The 17,958-nt window shown below is 42.1% G+C and overlaps 3 protein-coding genes across 4 annotated transcripts in view; 2 read left to right on the forward strand and 1 right to left on the reverse strand.

Moving 5' to 3' along the window:
• mtss1 (MTSS I-BAR domain containing 1) overlaps positions 1-17,958 on the reverse strand; it is a 745,180-nt gene that overhangs the window by 371,886 nt on the left and 355,336 nt on the right. The window lies entirely within an intron of this gene.
• The window catches only part of ergic3 (ERGIC and golgi 3), a 29,528-nt gene that overhangs the window by 4,656 nt on the left and 6,914 nt on the right, over positions 1-17,958 (forward strand). Inside the window, exons 3-10 of one of the 2 annotated variants that reach the window (XM_080424636.1) lie at positions 2,965-3,052; positions 3,228-3,347; positions 7,563-7,659; positions 9,697-9,862; positions 10,692-10,749; positions 15,247-15,261; positions 16,955-16,986; positions 17,634-17,730. In XM_080424636.1, coding sequence (XP_080280762.1) covers positions 2,965-3,052; positions 3,228-3,347; positions 7,563-7,659; positions 9,697-9,862; positions 10,692-10,749; positions 15,247-15,261; positions 16,955-16,986; positions 17,634-17,730 — 673 coding nt within the window. The remainder of the gene's footprint in view (positions 1-2,964; positions 3,053-3,227; positions 3,348-7,562; positions 7,660-9,696; positions 9,863-10,691; positions 10,750-15,246; positions 15,262-16,954; positions 16,987-17,633; positions 17,731-17,958) is intronic. The other variant, XM_080424637.1, reaches the window with a different exon arrangement.
• Positions 4,622-6,725, forward strand: LOC308082930 (ADP-ribose pyrophosphatase, mitochondrial-like; the record flags this gene model as incomplete). The annotated part of the gene is made up of 2 exons (XM_080425011.1): positions 4,622-4,694; positions 5,716-6,725. The coding sequence occupies 2 exons, from the start codon at positions 4,622-4,624 to the stop codon at positions 6,723-6,725; spliced, it is 1,083 nt and encodes a 360-aa protein (XP_080281137.1).

Below are 17,958 nucleotides of genomic sequence, written 5' to 3' on the forward strand. Positions count from 1 at the left end.
ACAATGGCTGCGGGTACATGGACAGTTTCATTCGGAATGAATACACTTCAATTCGGAATGAATGAATGGATGAATTCATTCAGAATAGAAATGCTCATGTAAACACCTCAATTGGAATAGAATATTCCATTCCAGTCTGACCCGAATGAATTTTCATTCGGGTTAGGAGGGGTGGTATAGACCGTTTGAATCGGGATATACCAATCGGAATTGACCATGTAAACACTTTATTCCAAACACTCCTCTCTGTTTGGAATACATGCATTACTTTGCGCATGTCCGTGCTTAGTAGTGCTGTCAGAATTGTCCAAAAATGACCTATCAAATCTCTATTGCTGGCCTAGGCTACACTTATATGGATCTTTTTCTAAACGGGTATTTTAGTCCTCAGTTTTTAAAAAGAATCCCTGGCCACATGACAAAGATTTTTTTAAATCCCTGTCCACACGTAAACGCAGAAACGCATTGATCAGCTGCAAGTTTCAATTTTAAATCAGATTTTACATTTATTTTATATATGAGGGGCCAAATACGTATACATTTTTAATCACATGTTAAGGCCCAATACTGCAATAGCTGCATTGTTTTAAAAAAATAAATGAAAACAACATTATTAGGGCGCAGCTGCAGCGAAAACAGATGAGTTTTACTTAATCAATTCATTACATGGGCAGCCGGAACGGTCGTCCCAAAACACCACGCCCCACGCACCTTTTGAGCGGGCCATCCACGGCCGCTCCATGGTCGCTGGATTTTGACCCGGGGCGATTGTGTTTTAGGGCGACAGACCCCGCATTCAACCCGTGTGCGCACCGCGCGCTACTCGGCGCAGAAAGAGGGTTTTCGTCACAGTGAATGAGTTACAGCATGTTTCAAAGCTTGTTCATAATAATACAAGAAAAACGTGACACTCGGTATAATGAGTAGCTTATACTTTCTACTTAAGTATATTTTGATGCCAATACTTTTGTACTTTTGCCATAAATGAGCGTGCCTTGTTTCATAGACTCTCTCTCTCCATTTATTATTATAATGACCATGAGCGGTCCGGTGTTTATGTATTATTATTTATTATTATAATGACCATGTGCGAATGCGCGATGACGTCATCGTACCTACATGAGAAATGTGACAAATAGTATAGGCTAGCCTACGTTTTACCGTGTCTGGTACCAATACAAAAAAAGAAACTGGTCTGAACTTGTAGATCTGCTACTTTTGCATTAAAACGGCGATAACAAAGGAACACAGGCTTGTACCGCATACAACACTGCCTGGCCAGGAGTCGGTGTGTTGCTTACCGGCCTGTCTACGACCGACAGATCTCCGCCTCGGAGGCACAAGGGGGCTATTGCCTCCTCCCATGCCCACCAGGGGAAGCTCTGCTCCGGGTAGTGGCCCCTGGTACATGCCCGGGCGTAGGCGGGAACCACTTTGCGAATGTCAAAAGTTATATTCCGAATGAATGCTTTGGTCATGTAAACGAGGAATACTTTTATTCAGGTCCCATGTAAACAGGTGAGTGGAACAGATTCCTCTATTCGGAATGAGTTCATTCCGAATGAATTCATTCTGAATGAATACATGATGGTCCATGTACCCGCAGCCAATGTGGTGCGTTGTGATTCGTAGTGAGCTTGTAGATTGGCTGTTTTTGGTGTAGAGGGGAAAAAGGAGGAGGACAACTATTGAGCCTCGAGGGACCCCAATATAAGTATTTAGGGTTTAAAGGAGTAGTTCACCCCAAACATGGCTTATTTTCTATCAATTACACACCCCATGAAGCCTTGAATTCATGGAGATTATTTTGTTTTTGTCGCATTCCTAAGCCAATAATTTGATGACTACTGACCGATGACCCGGTCATCGAATTATTGGCTCAGGAATGTGACAAAAACTAAAAACTCTCCATGAATTCAAGGCTTCATGGCATGTGTAATTGATAGAAAATATGTCCTTTTTTGGGTGAACTACTCCTTTAAGTGGTTTGGGCTCCTATTCCCTATGTACTGTAGCTCAGTGGGTTGAGCAAGGCATTAACACTGCCAAGGTTAGAGGTGCTATTTCTTGTGTGTGTCCTCTTGGTAGGTTTCATCCAGAGCTCTATATGGGCAGTTTTGGGCACTATGTATTTCAGTGGTTTTCAAACTTTTTCGTGTCATGGTCATGGACCCCCAAATTGATATATGGATTTGGCTGCGGAGCCCCACCTGAAAGGTTTTGTGCCAGGGACACCCCAGAAGAGAAGATGTATGTAAAAATCACACCCTGTGTGAAGAGAGTGGTGCCTTTGAATTAGTGTAACTGGTTGCATCCTTGTGTTGCAATCAGCTGCAGCTAGCTGTTGAGGCCGTGCTCAAACGGACGGACGGACGGACCCACACACACGGTCAAGCGTAGGAGTGGCTGGCACCACTCAAAAAAAGAAAAGGAAAAAAAAACATTTTAGATGTTTTTCGAAAAACTTTCAAAAATAGCAGATGTACAAGCTTGTAGATCTGCTATTTCTGAATATAACATATAAATGGATAAAGTGGTGCAAATGATTGTGATGCTGCCTGTATCAACTCATTTAGTGCCAATGAAATAAAAAAATATGTTTATACTGTGCCAGCAATTTTTAAATTTTCTTACCTTTTTCAAGTAGTCACAGAATATTTATCTCCAGTATAATCGATCCCGTGATGGGTGCTAATCACTGAGGGTTGCACTGTGTGGTGTCACATATGTCATCGCGACCTTGTTGACATTAATTGTCTGGTGTTGAAAATAGCATGAAAAAAACCACATTTTTAAACACGTCAAACACGTCAATGGCACGTTGCGCCATTGCGGTAAAACACGTGAAACACGTCAATGGCACTCAATGAGTGCCATAACTGCTTTTGCTGGGACCCCCCCCCCAAAGACCCCACTTTGAGAACCAACTGATGTAGTCAATAATGTCCTCTGTCCTCCTGATAGGTCCATCCAGAGCTGTACGTGGACACGTCACGAGGGGACAAACTGAAAATCAACATTGACGTCCTCTTCCCTCACATGCCCTGTGCCTGTAAGCAACCCCACCGTCTTATTATAATACTCTGTATTATTGCAGTGTGTCTCTCTGTCATCAGATCATAGTATAGATGTTATTCTAATGTGACTACCCTCATTGTCTCTGTCATCAGATCCTCAGTATAGATGTTATTCTAATGTGACTCTACCCTCATTGTCTCTGTCATCAGATCTCAGTATAGATGCCATGGACGTGGCAGGAGAGCAGCAGTTAGACGTGGAACACAACCTGTTCAAACAGCGGCTGGACAAAGACCTCAAAGCAGTCACCACCGAGGCAGAAAAACACGGTAACCTTAAGCCCCGTTTATACCTTTTTACCGTGTGACCGCCTTACACCAAACGACTGAGATGACGTCACAGGAGCACGCCAAAACTCTCATGACTCTATTCTGACTTTGGATAGTTGTCAGCGACATTAAAATCGCCTCAGACGTTTTATGGTGTAAGGCCTCCAAACACACAACTTTTTCAGAGCCTCCAGTCACCCTCGTTTACACTATAGGAAAAGTATTAATAGAAATATGTAATATTTCAACCTAAGTATTCTTCATATTGTTAATTAAAATACTGTATAATCTCTCATATATATATATATATATAGTATATATACACCTAAAATACCTCAACCCTTGGCAAATGTGTCTACCAAAACTTAAGCTGTGCTACGCTTTTATATTTGTAGCAAACGTTCATGTGCATTGTTTATCTTATCATGTTTGGAGGCTACATGGTGGCACTTTATTTGCTCAGTTTAAAGTGAATTACGTGAGAGTGATTGTCCACGGCATGTTTTTGCCCCGAGTCATGTTTGATTACTTGCAGCCTGAGCGTTATCTATCAAAACACAATCCACATGGCGGAGGAACAGTCAAACGGTCTTGTTTCCCAGTTTTATCTCCATCTCACAAGGAGATAAAGCCTGGAAAAGAACTGCTGCCGAAAGTGTTGCACAGCAAGTAGTTGTCAAACCTTTTAATTTAATTTAGGCCACAGACCCCCAAAACTTTGAAAGTGTACAAATGGAACCAAATGGACCCATACACACTCAAAGTTACAGGTCCATTTGGTTCCATTTGTACACTTTCAAAGTTACATATATGTAAGGGTCCATTTGGTTCCAAACTATCACCAACTATCACCATTGGAATGGTTTGTAGTGTTCCTGGCCAGTGTAGGGGGTAGGGGTGTCGGAAAAAATCGATTCGAATACGAATCGCAATTCTACTGTTGGACGATTCAGAATCGATTCTCATTTAAAAAAAATCAATTTAAAAAAAAATAAATAAAAAAAAAACTTTATCTTGGTGTGTTTACATTATTATCAGTTGATAAAACCTTTACAATTATAAAAGCTACATAAATGTACTCTGTTCTCATGACCACAGATTGGAGTAGATCCTGAAATCCTATGTTTTGAATCGAGAATCGTTTTGAATCGAGAATTGTTCGTTTTGAAAAAATCGATAAAAATCGGAATCGTGACCCCAAGAATCGGAATCGAATCGATTCGTGAGATAGCAGACGATTCACAGCCCTAGTAGGGGGTCTGTATATGTCGGTGATGGTGAAGTGCACAGACGGCATAGTGAAGAACTTCGCTGCTGCGGCCGCCATCCTTCTCTCAACGGCTTACGGTAGAAATGGCAAAAGATTTCGAAAATGGCATTCGTGAAATCGCCGTCCTAAAATATTTACGTCCTCACAAGTATAGTAATAGAACAATAAGGATTTCCGAAATTGTAATCATGCGGATCTCGGGATCCACACGGGAACGGCGTGGCTCCAATGTGGATCTCAGATTTCATGTGAGCAGCCTGTGACGTCAGCCATCTATTTTTCTTTCCGGTTTTCCAATTTTTATTACAATGATCTGTACATAACAAAGGACTTATTTGAGCTCCTTCACTTCCAGACGTGGGGGCAGGGATTGTCGCATTGTCCTTGTTCTTCTTGATCTTGACGGACTTGGCATCCGTCCTCCTTGCTGTCAGCAGGAAAAGGGAAAGGATGAAAAGGGACGTCAGCCATCTATGACGTCAGTTTGTGTATGATGTATCCATGATTTATGACTCCAAATTTGGGCAAGGTTTCAAACTTTCACTATGAAATGAAGTACAAATATTTCAAAAAGGGGACTGAGGGAATGAGCCGGAACTGGACCGTACCGAATACCGATCCGTCTATTACCCTCCTAGGATTTGGTCGTTTCCTCTGCAAATCAGGAATCAGGCCACCTACAATATCAGCATACTTGCCAGCATCAGTCATAAATGGATACCACCGCGAGTTAGACGCCCAGAACCCCATATACAAGATAACTGACCTATTCCATCCCGACATCCCCATATATGGAGATAACTGACATACCGAAGTCTGGCATCATAGACTCTCCTGGAACTCCATGTATGGAGATAACTGACGTACCCAGGTCTGACATCATAGATCCCCTCCTGGAGCTAAGACACGAAGCATCAATACAGATCCCACTGAGACTCGATCTGCAGGACTAGACCTTCAAGACATTGACCAGTTTGGCTCCAACTAAGAGAGACCTCGTTGCCCTCCGAACAAACCCTGGTAGCTGGCCTTACAACCCAGATTCTCACGTCCGACACATTCGTTCCCACTGATTCTCCTTCTCCCTCTACTGCTAAGGGGCATATCGGTTTAATTCCTGCTTGGACACCATCACAGCGGGTCTTGACTCAAGTTTAGACAACCAATTGAACCTTTGGAATTTTACACTGCTTTACACTATTTTACACCGCTGTCAATTGACTCGTCAATTTACTACCGGTGCCCAAACCATGTTATCCTCTGTAGAGCCTCACATTAAGTCCAGATGCTCCCAGTATCCTGGATCGGAAATCAGGCGTTTCCCAGTGCCTGATGACAAGGTGGACTGGACTACAGATTGGCCCCAGTACACTCCAGTCAACTATACCTCCCCCTCAGTGACCAAGAGACCACCATGGGCTGACCCGGGTATTGGTTCTTTTTCCCCACATTTCAATGCCCTGGACGGTGCTGTGGATAGAACGAGCTTCGAGGGCGACTACAGGGTGGAACAGGGAAAGCCACTAAATCCTCGGGGACGCACAGGTTTGACCGAGAGAGGTTTGCTGGGACGCTGGGGGCCCAACCATGCCGCGGATCCAATCGTCACCAGGTGGAAAGTAGACGCCAGAGGACAAAAGATGCCTCACCCCGTGTCCAAAAGACCCATCCTGCAGTTTGTGTCCATCCGGAGGAAAGACTGTGGGGAGTGGGCAATCCCAGGGGGTATGGTCGACCCAGGGGAGCTGGTGTCGGTCACACTGCAGCGGGAGTTCTCTGAGGAAGCACTGAACTCCCTAAACGCCACGCCGCCAGAGAGGGCGAACAATAACATCCACGCACGCATCGCCAAGCTTTTCAACTCGCCAGGGTTTCTGGTCTATCGGTGCTACGTGGACGACCCGAGGAACACCGACAATGCTTGGATGGAAACGGTCGCTGTCAACTTCCATGATGACACAGGCGACAGCGTGAGTGAACTGCCCCTGGAGGCCGGGGATGACGCTGGGAAAGTGGGCTGGGCCGACGTGGACTCCTCCTTCCCTCTCTATGCAAGCCACTCCCATTTCCTGGAGGTGGTTGCCAAAGAGAGGCGTGCCCACTGGTAAACCAGGAAGTAAACCCACTCATTTCCAATGGAATAATAAAGGAAGGATTGTTGGAGCCAAAAATACATTAATTATCCACACTATGCCCTATTTAAAAAATATTAGCCCAATGTCCATTGGCAATGCCTGTTGAGAGCGCATGTCCCTCCAGAACGGGGACACACGGACAACGAAACATGGACACACGCGCATTTATAGACACTAGAGGTTCAGGCAGCTATGCAGCCCTCACACCTATGCTATGCTGATCAGAATGAATTTCAAAAGGCTGTAAGACATACAGACACAATACGAGATGAGGAATAAAAAACGGAAGCATAAAAAAACAAACAGACAATCAAACAAAAGAGGGACATTGTAATTCATTCAGTATCAATAACAGAAACATATGTTTACAGGATTTGAGATACAATAGAAAGGATGCAACCCAACATTCACAAGAGTTCTGGCCTGTTACCTAAATAGTCTGTCCATTTACCCCATCTTTATCCACTTCCCCCCAACTCTTTTTGGAGTCTTAAAGAATAGCTCATCTGCTCTAGAAGTCTGCTGACTACTTCACTGTTCATTTTACTACTATTACGCCAAACACTGAACACCGATAATATGCATGCGCATGAAGGGTGCTTTTTTCTAGTTAGTAGCCTAAAAACCTGTGAAGGCCCAATTTCTTTCCAATATCGCTTCTGTGCATAGAGCCTATAGAACAGCCCTCTTCATTGAGTTGGACTTAGGTACGGGCATCAGTCCACCACTCGTCCCTCGAGTGGAATATGTATGATTATCTGAACAATAAAGTATGTTATTATAAAGAACAATATTGTTGTCTCTTTACAGAGCTGGGTAAAGATGATGAAGGCGAGACGTTTGACCCCAGCAAACTGGACCCTGACAGGTGTGAGAGCTGCTATGGAGCTGAGACCGAGGAACTCAAGTAAGCACAGTGTGTGTGTGTGTGTGTGTGTGTGTGTGTGTGTGTGTGTGTGTGTGCGCACACTTGTATTACTAGAATTGTGACGGCCAAATGTCCCCACAAGTGTGGCAGAATTTGAGAAATAGACTTTTTTTTTCATGATTAAATTTTTTTTTTTAGAGCTACAATCAGGAGTCTGGGGGTTCGAAACCACCGTGGTGCATCCGGCTTTGTCGAGCGTCTGTACGAACACAATTGGCCCGTGTTCGGGGTACAGAAGCTTGGCGGGGAGGGTGATATATTCCTACGGGTTGGGGCGGCATCTGTCAGGGAGTTAGGGGCGGGAGGAGTAGAGGCTCTACTGTACATCCTACCGGTGGAGGCTCCTCACTGGCAGCAGTGGCAGGTGAGCCAGTAGGATACAACAGCAGGTACAACACACAGAAATGTGTGAGGTGAGAAATCAATTTGCATGACTACTAAATTGGGGGAGAAAAAGGGGGTAAGTTAGACTTACAATTAGGACACATTATTCAGGTTGGCCTTAGGGTTAGGATTACGCATTTAGTGGTTAGGTTTTTGGGGTTGGAGTTACGCCTGATTTATATTTGGTAAAAAAATGGTAAATGGTGCATTTACATAGCGCTTTTATCCAAAGCGCTTTACATAGATTGTGCGTTACATTCACCCATTCACACACACATTCATACACCGATGGCGGAGGAAACCATGCAAGGCACCAACCTGCTCATCGGGAGCAATTAGGGATTCAGCATCTTGCTCAAGGATGCTTGGACAGTAACTCTTCTGGGGGAGGCCGGGATCGAACTGGAAACCTCACGGCTTCCATCCGGCCGGCAGTGGCTTACAATTACAATTGTAAGACTTACAATTAGGACACATTATTCAGGTTGGCCTTAGGGTTAGGATTACGCATTTAGTGGTTAGGTTTTTGGGGTTGGAGTTACGCCTGATTTATATTTGGTAAAAAAATGGTAAATGGTGCATTTACATAGCGCTTTTATCCAAAGCGCTTTACATAGATTGTGCGTTACATTCACCCATTCACACACACATTCATACACCGATGGCGGAGGAAACCATGCAAGGCACCAACCTGCTCATCGGGAGCAATTAGGGATTCAGCATCTTGCTCAAGGATGCTTGGACAGTAACTCTTCTGGGGGAGGCCGGGATCGAACTGGAAACCTCACGGCTTCCATCCGGCCGGCAGTGGCTCAGGGCTTGCTACAATACATTGTGAGCTTGTAGATCGGATACTTTTGGTGCGTGAGGTGGGCTTTCGGTTAATGAAAAAGCATTATCGTCTCTGTCAGGTGGAAACCTCTTATGTCCAAAACTGTTATCTTTTTAGGATTCAAATTCAAAAGTAGCAGATCCACAAGCTCGAAGCACGGCACAAGCTTTTGTGACACTGTAGTATGATCAAGTAGGGCGCTATTTACGAAAAAGTTAGAACATTGAGATGAGAGGTTTCTGCCCGACAGCATCGTTATAAAATTGGCCTAAAAAAAATATGTCCTCAGAAGTATAGTAAACTTGTGTGTGATTTGTGTGTAGCAAGGTTATTATAGTATATAACGAAAACTAACAAAATAACTAAAACTAAAACGGAACTAAATAAAAACTATAATAAAAAATAACTGAAACTGTATTGTGTTTACAAAACTAACTAAAGCAAACTGAAATGATAGACAAAATGCCCTTTAGTTTGAGTTTTTCTTGTCCAACAGTAACTTGATATACAGTATATCTTTTTAAAATTGTATCTTTTAGAGTTTTTATTACACAATACTTACTCTGACCTTTTTGAATCCTGCACCTGACAAATAACCCAAAGTATGAAAAAACGAACACTAAAACTAATAAAAACGAACAAACCCGCTCTAAAAACTAATTAAAACGTAACTGAATTAGAAAACAATTTGTCAAAATGAACTAAAACTAAACTATAATGAAAAATCCCAAACTATTATAATCTTGGTGTGTGTAGTCAGTCAGAAGCCACCAGTTGACTGTTGACTGTGTTGTGTGCAGGTGTTGCAACAGCTGTGATGACGTGCGCGAGGCGTACAGGCGGCGAGGCTGGGCCTTTAAGAACGCAGACACCATCGCGCAGTGTAAGAGGGAAGGGTTCACGCAGAAGATGCAGGAGCAGAAGAACGAAGGCTGCCAGGTCTACGGCTTCCTGGAGGTCAACAAGGTGTGTTGGATTCACTTCTCTGTTTTGGATTGTGTTTTTTATTTAACCCATTCAGTCCGGGAACGCATCTGTGTCATTTTAAGGTGTCTTTGGCTATTCAAAAATAGCAGATTTACAGGCTCAAGCTATGAGCTGGTAGATCTTCTATTTTTGAAAAATCTTGAACATTTGTGCAAATATTTGAATATATATATATATATATATATATTAAAGCCAACATTTGTAACTCAAATCTTTGCTTCTGGGGGGTCCCTGGAACACAACATTTTGAGATGGGGGTCCACGGCCAAATACATTATCTAAAAATGTTTTCTAAATCCTAACGGTATGTTGCTATATCAGTGCTGCTCCAACTTTTCCATGTCAAGGACCCCCAAAATGATATGTATTTGGCCACGGACCCCCATCTCAAAATATGTTATTCCAGGGACCCCCAAAAGCACAGATAGGAGTTAGAAATGTTCGCTTTAAAATAACATATATATATTATATTCAAAAGATTTGCACACATTTTCCAGCAGATCTACAAGCTCGAAAGCGCTGCGTTTCGAGCTTGTAGATCTGCTACTTTTGATGCTTTTGTGTGACGCTGTAGTATGATCAAGTAGGGCGTTAATGCACGAAAAAGCACAAAAAGTTTAAATATGGAGATAAGAGGTTTCTGTACCGACAGCAATTCTTATTGCATGCAGCATTATTATTATTATTAATTCTACTGTCTGATCATGAGAGTGCTCTTTTGAGAAACTATGCTCATTAGCTCTTAACTGTTTCTCTTCTTCTGGTCCTTACCCTTCTCCTCTCCTCTCGTCCTCTTCTTAACCATCAGGTAGCAGGGAATTTCCACTTTGCTCCAGGAAAGAGCTTCCAGCAGTCTCACGTTCATGGTAAGACCTGCTCTCTGTTAGTGTCTCATTGTGAACAACTGGTCATTATGTTAATCCTTTAAGACCGGGAACGCATCTTGTGTCATTTTAACACATTGGGTGGCAGAGGTTTATTAAAATATTATACTTTGAGTGCCAGGATTTAAAAAAAAAATTGAACCTTTTTCAAGTAGTCACAAAATATTTTCAGTGATCACCGTCCTCACGGTGATCCCCTCATTACACACATACAGGTCTCGTACAATCGGGGGGAAAAAATTTAAAACATTCTGTAATTCGTTCCATAGTTGCAGCCAGTTGAAAATAGTTACATTAACATTGTAAAAAAAAAAAGTACACAGGAGCCGAGATACAGGTTTTTGAAGTCATAAGTTAACCAGGAGGTGGATTGGAGTCTAAATCTTGTAGGAGTGATATCTCATGTTGCTGTGAAGGAAAAAACCGTATATATACGGTTTTGGCACTCAACGTTAGTACCCAATGTGTTAAGATTTCTTTGGCTACTCAAAAATAGCAGATCTAGTACCAGCTCATAGCACAGAGTGCCGCGTGAAAATGTGTGCAAATCTTTGAATATAAATATGCATTTTAACTCAAATCTTTGCTTCTTGGGGGGTGGGGGGTCCCTGGAAAACAATATTTTGAGATGGGGGGGGTCCTTGACATGACAAAAGTTTGAGAACCACTGATATTATAGCAACATACATAAAAACAAAAAACAAATAACTGTTAGGCTTTAGAAGACATTTGTAGAATCCCCAGATGCAAAGATTTTAGTTAAAAAATGTTTGCTCATAGCTCATAGCGCGTGTGAGTGCTATGAGCTTGTATATCTGCTATTTTTGAATGGCCAAAGAAATCTAAAATGACAGAGATGCGTGCCCGGATTGAATGGGTTAAGCATGTGACTGCTTAACACACATTATGGTCATCTATATTGTCGCTGTCGGGTGGAAACCTTGTATCTCCATGTTTCGACGTTGTATGTTTACTTCATCATACAAGCGTCACAGAAAAGTAGTGAAAATAGCAGGTCTACAAGCTCACAGCGCTTCACATTGCAACGCGTCGTGAGCTTGCACATCGGCTATTTTAATTTTTTTTGGAAAGTTTTGAAAATGATAATTTAAAAAAAGATTTCCACCTAACGGCAGCGATATGGAACAACTGCTCATCTGTATGTTAAGCATACGATTGAACAACTGGTCATACACATACAGTATATATATACTGTCACTGTCGGGCAGAAACCTTGTATCTCCATATTTCAACTTTTTATGTTTTTTTCCCCCCCGTAACTTAATGCCCTATTACATCATACAAGAGTGTCACGCAAAGTAAGTAGGTCGGAGTGTCTTATTGTCTGTATCGGCCGAGAACGAGGGCATCGATCCCCTTTACGATGCACTAGACCAGGGGTTCTCAAACTTTTATATACCACGACCCAATATGACCCTCATAATATTATTATGAGGGTCATTTTTGGCGCTGCACTAGACCCATGGAGGATGCATTACTGTAGTGGAGCACAACACCTACCATCAGCTCCCAGTACTTACAACAACGCTTACCATCAGCTCCCAGTACTTTAAAGGGATAGTTCACCCCCAAAATAACTTTTTTTCTATCGATTAGTCACCCCATGGAGACTTTTTGTTCTTGTCGCATTCGTAAGCCAATAATTTGATGACGGGCAGCGGTTACGGTAGGAGACACAAAGAGTCTCCTTTGTGTCTCCTACCGGAACCGGTACCTATCGGTCCACTGGTCATCAAATTATTGGCTTAGGAATGCGACAAAAACAAAACAATATCCATTAATTCAAGTCTCCATGGGGTGACTAATCGATAGGAAAAAAGATTTTTTTCGGGTGAACTATCCCTTCAACTACTTACCTCACATCTTAGCCGTTTGATGGATTGAATACTTTATTAACAGTTTGCAAAAGACAGTTATACAATAATGCTAAAAGGATAACACAAAAAGCCCTGAGGGCTTGTTTCCATTGTGGTCCTGCGTATCCATCAAATATAGGAGCAGTAAAAATATATTTACAGAAAAACATTGGGGGGTAATTTATTTTGGCAAGCTAGAAGACTTGTCTAGGTCCAGTTGCAAATTGCAGACAGCTGCCCTTTAATGGCGGTTTTGAAGGAGGGTAGGGAAGAGGGTATTCACACTTGCTGGTGGAAGGCCATTCCAACTTTTGGTAGCAGTAGAATTAATTCATCCCCATGTTTGTTCAGAATCTGGGGGGAATGAGATCAGTGGAGCTCCCTCTGGTGTTGTGCCCGTGGTCATCATGCTGCTCATAGTTGGCGGTACCCGGGATCGAACCCAGAAACCTTGTGGTCAAAGGCAAGTGCTCTATACGGACTGAGCACACCTGTACACACCTGGACACCTGTTTATGCAAAAGCAGCGAAAATAGCTGATCTACAATTTCACAACACGTCGCGACGAGTTGTGAGCTTGTAGATTGGCTATTTTCACTACTTTTGATACATTTTGACAGTGAAACTGAAAGTGGTTCAGCGTGTCAGTGGGATTTATAAATATTGAACGAATGAAAAGCATTGACTAAATAATAACATTGGATCCAATGGAACCATGGTCTTTTTTTTTCATCTCCTGAAAAGTAATGGTTTTGGACATACAAGGTTTCCACCTGACAGTGACAAGATAATCAGCTGCTATATTATACTGTATACTATCAGCTGTCATGTATGTATGTATGTATGTACTGTATATATACACAGTACATGCCGGCATACACTGTATTTTTATATACAAAGTATATACAGCTGAGCAATGGCACTCGCTCGCCTGGCGGCTAGCTTGTTCACGTCTCCAAAGTCTCGCTGTCGTCGTGCCCGCCTTGTTTTGAAGTGATGTAAAAAGCCATGCATGTAAAAACATTATTTATTCAGTTCAGAGTAAAGTGAAACAAAGCGGGAACGCTCCCTCCCATCCACTATCTCAGAGCATTCTGGTGGGTCGTTCTCTGCTGCTGTCAAGCACGCTTATTTACTCTCTTTCCCACGTTTACCGGTCTGTTGGGAATTGTCTACATTTCCCGGGAATCGTACACAATCTGTAACATTAGTGTGAGTGTTGTGGTTGTTGTACACGTCAGCTTGGGGACATTTTGATGGTGCATGATGACACGTGACATTTCTCTCTTCTCTTTCAAGTACAACACACCTTTTCCTTCGCTCTTTGTCTCTGTTTGCGATTGCGATCTCCATTCATGTGTTTTCTGCCTCCTTTCATTCATTGTTCTGTCATTAATCCTTGTGTGTGTGTGTGTGTTTGTGTGTGTGTGCGCGAGCGCGCTTGGTGTCTGTTTACTGGACTGACCTGTTATGTGTGTGCACTCCTTTACCAGGGTGAGAAATTAACCTCCGCCACATGCTACATATACATAGTACATAGGGCTTAACTGGTTAACCTGCCACTGTTGCAAGTCCTGTTCATTTGTTCAGGTCCAAACATCCATTCAATCTATTTGATTGTATGGAAGATTGGCTCATTGGATTTGGCTAGTAAGTTCTTAACCCATTTAGACCGGCAAATGTCATTTTTAGATTTTTATTCAAAAATAGCTAGATATACAAGCTTGTAGATCTGCTATTTTTGAAGAATCTGTGTGCAAATCTTCTGGGGATTCTACACATGTCTTCTAAATCCTAACAGTTTTCTGAAAAACGTACACACTTACACATATGCGTTCCCGGTTTGAATGGGTTAAATATCGTCGCTGTCGAGCAAATACCTCTTATCTGTTATCTCCATATTCTAACTTTTTGAGTTTTCCCGTAAATGAATGCCCTACTTAATCATACTAAAGTGCCACACAATGCAGCGCGTAGCGACATGTTGTGTGATTTGAATCCTGAAAAGTAACAGGACATATGGTCTCCACCCGACAGAGACGATGTCTTGTGAGCGCTGACATAGTTATTTTCCAACCCCTATGTGTTAACAATCACACCAATGATGGCTGCTTTTAACCTGCTAATCGCTGTTTCTAGAGGTGCCTGTGACTGGATCTAATTGAGCATACATTTTTGCTGAAACAAGAGACAAGAATCGCTATTGTAAAGACAGCCTCTGAGATTTAAACACATCACATGCATCTCAGTGCAGGAAACACTACTTTGGTGTTAGATGTTTGAAATGACTATGGCTGCACAGAAACCTCTTATCTCCATATTTTACCTTTTTTTTTTACCTTATTTCTTTTTTAGAAATTCGTCACTCAAAAGTAGCAGAAATTGCCGCTCTACTCGCCTAAAACTCATCATATTGTGACACATTTTAAGCTTGTAGATCGGCATTTTTTAATTTGAATTCTTAAAAGTAAGTAACAGTTTTGGACGTATGCGGTTTCCACGCGACAGTGACTATATCCCCTCACCCTGTAGCCAGACGTTCCACATCACAGCGTTTTTGTTCACATGTCTCATCAGTGACTCTTCTCTCTTCTTTCTGCAGTGCACGCTGTGGAAAGTAAGTCTGCTTTTTGGTTTTGTAGCTTTTTACGTTCAATGACCCCCCCCCCCCCTTTCCCCCCCTATACCGCAAATGTTAACGTTGTTTAGATAGCATGTTGTTTAGACAGATGCTTAGCTATGTTTAGCTGGTGTCCTAGTTTCTCTTTGCACTCTTATATGACTATTAACCTTGGTTGAATCAAATACCCCCGAAGTGGAAAAAGTTGCACTCCAAAATAAAGGATGCAAAAATGTTGCTTTAAAAAAATATATATATTCAAAGATATGCACACATTTTCAAGATATTTCAAAAATAGCAGATATTAGCTTGTAGATCTGCTATTTTTGAATAGCCAAAGCTAAGTGGTTCAAATGATTGTGACGCTGTGTTAACTAATTTCGCTGGGGACCCCCTGGTACCCCCCCCCCCCCCCCAAGGTCCCCGGACCACTGGTTGAGAACCACTGATCTATTGGGAACGCCTACACGTTTTGGCCTCAGCCTTCCTCAGAGCAGACTTAAAAATACTTTAAGTCTGCTCTGAGGCAGGCTGAGGCTGAAACGCATAGGCGTTCCCAATAGATCCTTTATCCGTTATTTTGGAGTGCCGCTTTTTCCACTTCGGTGGTATTTGATTCAAGTTCTATTTGTAGCTGAGCACCCACTGCCTAAACAAAAAAGGCATCCTGAGGAAGCGCACCTGCTTTTTTCCCCCCTTACTATTAATCTTGGTGTTTGTTGGCTAGAGTTCATGCTTACTCTGTTTACTCTGATCTCGTACCTCGCAAGTCGCTTGTCTTGCTAAACAATACAAACAGCATGTACTGTAGATAGACTAAAGGACCTAAAGACTGACCTGGCCATCTGCACTTGGTCAGTTACCCGGCATAAATAATAAATATGCACCCAGATGGTCAGATGTTAAATGTATATCCCCTGGGTTGTCCAGGATGCTCATGCGTCTGTAGTAGAGATACATATTGTTGCTGTCAGATGGAAACCTTGTATGTTCAAAACAGTTCACTTTCAAGAAAGGGGGGGGGGGTCCCTGGGGGGTCCCTGGTACAAAGACACACTTAACCACTTTAACTTTAATTATTTATTTATTTTCAAAATAGCATAAATAGCAGAACTACAAGCGCTTGTAGATCTGCTAAATCTGCTACGTTTGAGCGACATGCTTGCGCGACAAATTAGGGCGTTCATTTCCCAAAAAGCATACAAAGTTGAAACATGGAGATACAAGGTTTCTGCCCGATGGCTACGATATAGAACTTCAAGCTGAGGACATGAAGTAGAACACGTATGAACGCTGTCACCATCTGATCAATAAATGAATCACTAATCGATCAGTTTCACCTTTCTGGGAATATTACTGAGGAATACTATACTACTCTACTCTACTACTATATTTATGATTAATAATGTTTGTGCAGTGATTCACCCTGTGTTGTCTGGAAGGCCTTTAAATATAGTTGCGAGTCCAACACTGTAACCATTACTGATATGAAAAAAGAAGGGGGGGGGGAATCATTTTTAGCATTCTAGATAACGCAGGGTAAGTGATTGATACATCTTTCTGGAGTTCCTACTAGTTTTTAACAACATACATGCACTCTTGTTTTCTTCCCATGAACTGAATATAAATGATAAATGAGGGTGTTTCTTTAATGCTGACTGGTGAATCTCATGTTTGTTTTTCTTTGCAGTTCATGACCTGCAGAGTTTTGGACTAGATAATGTAAGTAGCACGGCAGATTCTTTACATTACGTTAAGTTTGAAACAGACTAGTAATCTGCAGGCCAGATCTCTTATCACCTGGCTACGCGAGACTGTGTAGCGGTTAAAACTGTGCGCAAACAATTTTGAGATTTAAAATAATAACTGCAGGAAACCAAGAACTTACACCCCCTTTTTAACACATTAAGACCTGAGGCTGATTCTACAAATGCCTTCTAAATCTGTAGTTCTCAGACTTTTTCGTGCCAAGGACCCCCAAAATGAGATGTATTGGGCCGCGGACCCCCCGTCTAAAAATGTTTAGTGCCAGGGACCCCCAGAAAAGAAGATTTTTGTTTAAAAAATATATATATATAAAAATAATTTCAAACACTTTGAAGATTTAAAAAAATGTTTTAAAAATTCGGATTTGCAAGTTCGCAGCGTGGCACAAAGTGAGGTTGTGTACAGTGTCTGCTATTTTGAGAACCACTGTTGTAAACCACTTTTCTAAATCCTAAGAGTTTTCTGAAAACAATGATGTTGCTAAAGCTAAAATCTAAAATGGATACTTTCCCGGTTTTAAGTGGTTAAGGGGAATGAACCTCCCCAGCTGACTTGCTCTATTATTAATTTTCTCCTTATGGTGTTTATTTGCCGTCTTGCAGATCAACATGACTCATTTCATTAAGCACCTATCGTTTGGTAAAGACTACCCTGGCATCGTCAACCCTCTGGATGACACAGATGTCACAGCACCACAAGGTCAGTACTGTCACCGCTTCAGCGCCACCTCCTGTCCATTCTTAGACCGGCATCATCTGTAGCCACTGTAATGAAGCCTTTTTTTTTAAAGACTGAACCTGTTAGCCCATCATGGGATAAGTTCTACAGCTGTGGAACCCAACTTTTTATCCTTGGAGCCCAAAACCTGAGGCCCCCCTAAACATGTTTCTGAGACATGTTTAAATGTAACTAATTAAACTGTAGGCT

Source organism: Gymnoscopelus braueri (assembly GCF_963280865.1).
Source record: "Gymnoscopelus braueri genome assembly, chromosome: 3".
NCBI classification, from domain to species: Eukaryota; Metazoa; Chordata; class Actinopteri; order Myctophiformes; family Myctophidae; genus Gymnoscopelus; species Gymnoscopelus braueri.